This window comes from Poecilia latipinna, unplaced genomic scaffold, assembly GCF_001443285.1.
Source record: "Poecilia latipinna isolate Pla-1442-1.1 unplaced genomic scaffold, P_latipinna-1.0 Scaffold1453, whole genome shotgun sequence".
Lineage (NCBI taxonomy): Eukaryota > Metazoa > Chordata > Actinopteri > Cyprinodontiformes > Poeciliidae > Poecilia > Poecilia latipinna.
The window spans coordinates 139,771-145,531 of record NW_015114069.1 but is presented as its reverse complement, the minus strand read 5'-3'; the positions used below and the strand labels follow the sequence as shown (position 1 = coordinate 145,531).

The 5,761-nt window shown below is 35.7% G+C and overlaps 2 protein-coding genes across 2 annotated transcripts in view; both read right to left on the bottom strand.

The window, feature by feature from the left end:
* The window catches only part of LOC106962720 (uncharacterized), a 15,513-nt gene extending 9,752 nt beyond the window's left edge, over positions 1-5,761 (bottom strand). The window contains exon 1 of the mRNA XM_015057290.1: positions 5,674-5,761. The gene's annotated coding sequence lies outside the window, so the exon portion shown is untranslated. The remainder of the gene's footprint in view (positions 1-5,673) is intronic.
* LOC106962719 (GTPase IMAP family member 5-like) lies at positions 2,532-4,852 on the bottom strand. The gene is made up of 2 exons (XM_015057289.1): positions 4,753-4,852; positions 2,532-4,584 (listed from the first exon to the last, which is right to left on the bottom strand). Exons 1-2 carry the CDS (start codon positions 4,850-4,852, stop codon positions 3,425-3,427), a joined length of 1,260 nt encoding a protein of 419 aa, XP_014912775.1. The 3' UTR covers positions 2,532-3,424.

Below are 5,761 nucleotides of genomic sequence, written 5' to 3'. Positions count from 1 at the left end.
CCCCCTGGTGGATACTAGAACATCTACAGGTACATTTGGATCTATTTTTACAACTAAAGAGTGATTAAGAAGTAAAAGTAGCAACTGAAATATTTAGGTGGACTTAATAGTTTTCTTTTTATGATACTTTATAATTCCACTTCAAATGTATTATGTAATTATTGATGTTAGACTAAGCTGTAGTTATATTAATTTCAGCTACTCAGGATTCACACAGGTTATCCTATAATATAAACTCTATATATTATAGGACAGAGACGTCAATGAAGTCAAAGCTTTGTGACAGTGTTGGTGAGAAACAGAGCGATTTCAGACTCAATTCCAGCGTTCAGCTTTTCTTTGGTAGCAGTCGGTCTGCATTTCACATGTTGTCTTGAAAATATTGATGCACAATTTTGCAAATGCTCACTAAATCTATCAAATTATAAGTACATGCAGAAGCTTCTTCGTGGTTTTTCCTGAATTAGTTCTGACGTCTGACTGCTCCATTCCAAAACTTTACTTCTCTGTTTCACTGCTATGGTGTTCCTCTTTGGTCATGTTCTGTAGTTATTCCAAACAAATCTTGGCTTAAATGTTCAAGTGTGGTTCCTTCAGATGATAACACACTTTCGGCACACCCAGATGTTTTACTAGTTGAAAATGAACTGAAGTAAGCTTTGAAGTTTTTTGAGTGTTTGAGATTATGTTTTTAAAGGAAAATTCATTTTTTAGTGTAAACTTGCAGACATTGTGTAAGAAGTAGAGTTTTCCTGTGTGTTTATTTAGGATTCTGTCAGTTGAGTTTCGGTGTGGTCCTGCCTACCCTTGATTGATCCCAGCTGTGTCTAGATCCCTTGTGTATTTATATTCACCTGTGTTTCTTGTTCTCTGTCAGGTACTTGTCTAGTTGTCTCTTGTCTGCCGTCTATTGATTACTGTTTACCACAGTGTTTCTCTACCCTGGTCCTCACCGCCCCCCTGTCCTGCATGTTTTAGGTGTTTCCCTTCTGCCACACACCTGAATTGTATCTCTGGGTGATTAACAGGCTTCTGCAGTACCTGATTGTCATGCAATCATTTGAATCAGCTGTTCTGGAATAGAGGCACATCTAAAACATGCAGAGCAGGGGGGCGCTGAGGACCAGGGTTGAGAAACACTGGCTTACGTCAAACATCTGAAAATGGATTGGGTACTTTGTTAAACAACATTACATCAGGATTATCATTTTTTTATTCTTTGCCATTTGAAAAAAAAAAAAGTAAACGATTATTAAGACACCTAAAAAGGCATAATTTATTAGTCTAACATATACACTGAGATGTAATTTAAAATATACTGAAATTAATAATTTTAAGTAGCGTTAAGTGAATTTAAAAAAAAATCTATTTTGAGCATATATTTTAAAATATACACAAAATATCTTTGACAGATATTTTAAAAATCTTTTAAATATATACCTGAGCAAGTGTATATTTACTCTTGGGCAAATACATATTTTGTTCACTTACAGTATACTTTTATTTAATATATTTCTTAAAAGTGTATTTTGGTACAATTATATTTACGTGTGTTTAAAGTTATAATGTTGAAGTTGGTCCAAGCATACTTTTAGTATACTTCATATATATTTATAGGTAGTACACTTAATAATTAGTATACTTAAAATGTACTTTCACAAATGTAAGTATGCTTGAAATGTACTAAAGTATACCTTTTTTTTTACTAGGGCTCTAAAGTGTACCTGTTGTTTTATTGTGCTAATTTTCATAAGCTGTAAACTCTGAATGTATTGAGAATTTGTGCAATTCTGCGATGGTATATTGGCAATGTACTCTTGAAAAATGGTCAAATATTGAAAGAACAATATAATTAGTTTCTCCAGTAAAGTGTGTTGTAAATGACCCTTCTGTGTTCTGGTAACCTGATGTGTTTGCAGTACTGCAGTGTGTATGAAGCATTAATGCAGAAAGTGGCAAAGCAGAATAATAATAGACATTAAAAAGTGTACTTCATTAGCAATTATAATGAACCAAAAGTGTAATTGCAGCATACTGTAATCAAACTAGTAATATATAAAATATGTAATGCTTATATACTTAGACATTCTTAATATATTCTACTTAAGATATACTAATCAAGCACGTTTACAGTTCATCAAAATCAATATACTTAATGTACAGTAAGCAAAACTATAGTTGTTCCAAAAAGTAAGTACGTGAGAGTACACTTTAGATTGTGCTTTAATACAATTTAATTACTATTAACAAACACTAAGCACAAAATTAGTTGTTCCAAAATATCACACTTCAGGTATGCAGATGATTAGTCTGGCTTCAACTATGCTAAAATTTTACATGCTTAGTGTATTTATTTTTCACCAGGGAATTGGACTGACAACCAATTATTTTACCATCACATAAAAATTAAAAACTACTGTGCTTTATTTGCAATGAGTGCAGTGTGGTGTTTGATTTCCAAAACAACACATTGTTTATTGTTTACATTTAACAAAATTGGAACATTGTTAAAAAAAAAGACTCAAAGGAACTTGAAATTCCAAGTTTTATTATGGAAGATGAGTATCATTTATTAATGAATAACAACTCCCCCTTTTTTCCAATCAGAAAAAAGTTAAGACAAATAAAAAATAAAATAAAAAGAATGTTCCTTCCTCTTTATAAAATGGCTGACCCTCAATAAAATATGCAATCAAAATGTTATTTCTTTTTTAGGATGTGACTAGAGACAAATCAATCTGGACAGAAATCACTGGTCTTTTATTACTAATTTGAACAGAATTGCAGCTTCTATAAAGTGTAATCAATGATGAGTACGTTTTTGGTAGGTATTTGATTTGACATGCATTGATAGGTGGTTATTGATGCTGCTGAAGGACTAAAATACAGAAGTTAAGAATACAAAGGTTTTTCTTTTTACAATTAGATTGTACAAAGGATCATTTTAAGTCAAATACAATGTAATCAGACTGATCTAAATAACAATTGAGACACACATGACATATATTATGATGAAGAAATAGAAAAAGTTAATAACCTCTGGAAGGTTGAATATTTTCAGTGAACACTGCAACTTTTAAAAAAGCAATATTTCTGGAAATAATACGTTTTTGAACATTATAATTTTTCCTTTTTATCTTGTGTTGGACTAGTTTATTGGAACGATGGTGGTGACAGGAGTTTGTCACTCAATCAGTGGGTTGTTGGTTCAGGACCCCCTGTGTCCTGGTGATGGTCAGAGGACCCTTTGGCACTGATGCATTCCAGCCTCAAGTGTTTGTGTGCTGTGGCTACCATCCTATCCAGTAGCTTGCCACCATCAGTGAGTGTATGAATGACTGAAAGTAGAGTAATGCATTTTGGATAGAGAACTGTTCAAGAACATATCATTTACATTTGACCACAGTGTAATCTAATAAATTTTCTATCCAAGTTTTTGACACTTGGTGCTAAATTCTTCAACTTTATTTTTGGCATGCTTTCCTGAAGACCACAAAGCTTCTGCCGTCTTCTTTGCTGCTTCCCATGGTGTTTCTGCTTCCTCTGCTGCCTGATATCCTTTATATGCACCAAATGCTGCTCCAGCAGCTGCAAATGTACCCAGTAGTACTGATCCTGCTGTGATGCTAGCAGTTCCAGCTGTTGCACCTGTTGTTGCTTCTGCTGCAGTTCCAGCTGCTGCACCTATTGTTGCTTCTGCTGCAGGTCCAGCTGTTATTCCTAGAAAGGCTACAGCTTTTTTTAAGTCAGCTGCTATTTTTATGCCAGGAATAACTGCTCCAATAGCGGCAACTACACCAAAAAGTGCTCCCAGCAGTACACCTGCTGTAATACCTGCTGCAATACGTGCTAAAATATCACACACTCTGCTTTTAGCTTTCTCATCAATTTCTCTCTCCGAAAGGTTTCTGGAGGACTGTGCAATACGCTGCTTTTCCTGTTGCTTTAGTTTCTCTACTACTTGCAGCATCTCGTTGGTGTAGCAGTTTCCATTGTTTGCCTTCACTATCTCTTCAACTGATTTCAGTATCTCTTTCACCTGATAAGCGTTGCTCCTGTAGGGGTCACCTGAGGGATTTTTCCAGTACTTATTATCTATCACATGGCATCGACCACCACATTTTTTTACTAATTCATCCAAAAGTACATTTGGGCTCAAATACTCTGTGATTTTCTGCCCTTCTCGGAGGTCATCACCATGAGTAAAGACGACTGTTGCAAATCTAAACACTTCTTCAGAGAAATATTGGGTTATTTTGTTAACAATGTCGTTTTCCTGCTCTGTAAATCTTCCTAGTTGTAGCACAATGAGGAAAGCGTGCGGCCCAGGTGAACACTCTGTGATGCACTTCACTATTTCAGGCTTCAGAGCTTCTTCAGGTTTGTTTGTATCAAATAACCCGGGAGTATCAATCAGAGTGATTTCTTTTCCATTTAGTGATTTAGTTTTTGCTTCACATGGACTTTCAGCAGAGACAGAACCATGGCAGACGGTGAACTTGTCCTCTTCAAATATAGTGTTTGCAACACTGCTTTTCCCAGATCCAGTTTTTCCGAGGATCACAATTCTTCTCATGTTGGGACCTGGAAGATGAAAACATCACATTAAAACAACTATTTTGTGTTTTGATCATTTTCAGTGATGAGAATTAACTGCGTTAAATAAATAGTTCTGCTATTTATTTAAGAGAGATTACAGAGGTTGTTCTGTAATCTAACCAATTACTTTTTCCATTGATACCACACCGTTACCATTACTGACAGCAGCAGTACCATCACTGTTACTATAATTCAGCAGCCCACTGAAGGTTGAAGAATCAGTCCTCATCTGACCAGGAGCTAGGATGACCATGCTTTCATTTCCAAAAAGTAGACGCTTGGTCCAGTCCTAAAACTCTTTAATCATTCTGTGTTTCTTTAAAAAGAACGTTTGACCTTGACATATTTAACATTTATGTTAAATATGTCAAGTATGCGCAGTTGGTAGCATTGTTGCCTTGCAGGAAAAAAGTCCTGGGTTTGAATTTGGCAGCAGTTTGTCACAGACAAATAACATACAGGTGCTGGTCAAAAAGCTATTTTTTATTTTTTTCCTTTTGTAGGCTAACTGTATACATCACTCTTTGAGCTCACTTTACAGTACCTTGCGGACCACTACGGGCCGCCTATTGACCACCAATGATCTGTGGGCCACAGTTTGAGAAAGACTTGTTTCAACGAAATTTGTTTTGCAGTTTCACTTTGTAATCTGCTGGAGTGCAGCTGTTGCATTTGGTGTATCTGCATCCTCTCCGGTCTGCCCCACTGCCACTTTGCCAGAAGAAGTCCTATATTGTTTTACATTTAAAATTCCCTTCTCTACCAGTGAATTCTGGAACAGTTTTCACTTTCCTTGCCATCTTTCTAGCTATTTGTGATGTGACCAGATAAAGTTAGGCCACATTTTAAACTTTGAATTCTGTCCCTCCAACTGTAACCTAAGGGGAGCAGCTGCTTTCCCATATTTACTAACTTGTGAAGATTGTGAAAATCAAACTTCTCATCTTCTAGTCAAATAAACGTTTTTGCCTCGTCCTCTTCAAAATTTGTACATTTGACAAAGAATTTAATCCCATTTGAAATAAAGTAAATAATCTTTCTTTCACTTACAGTTGGCACAGAATGAGCACTTACCCTCAATCAAAATGTCCGTCTTGAAAACTTTGTGTTCGGCTGTTAGACTGAGTTTGTCTGCACCTCAGAGCCTGAGTGCTCTGAAGGA

Coding starts and splice junctions, on each gene's coding strand:
- LOC106962719 (XM_015057289.1), bottom strand. CDS start 4,852: ATGGTCATCCTAGCTCCTGGTCAGATGAGGACTGATTCTTCAACCTTC. Junction 4,585..4,752: donor TACTGCTGCTGTCAGTAATG/GTAACGGTGTGG, acceptor TTCATCTTCCAG/GTCCCAACATGAGAAGAATT.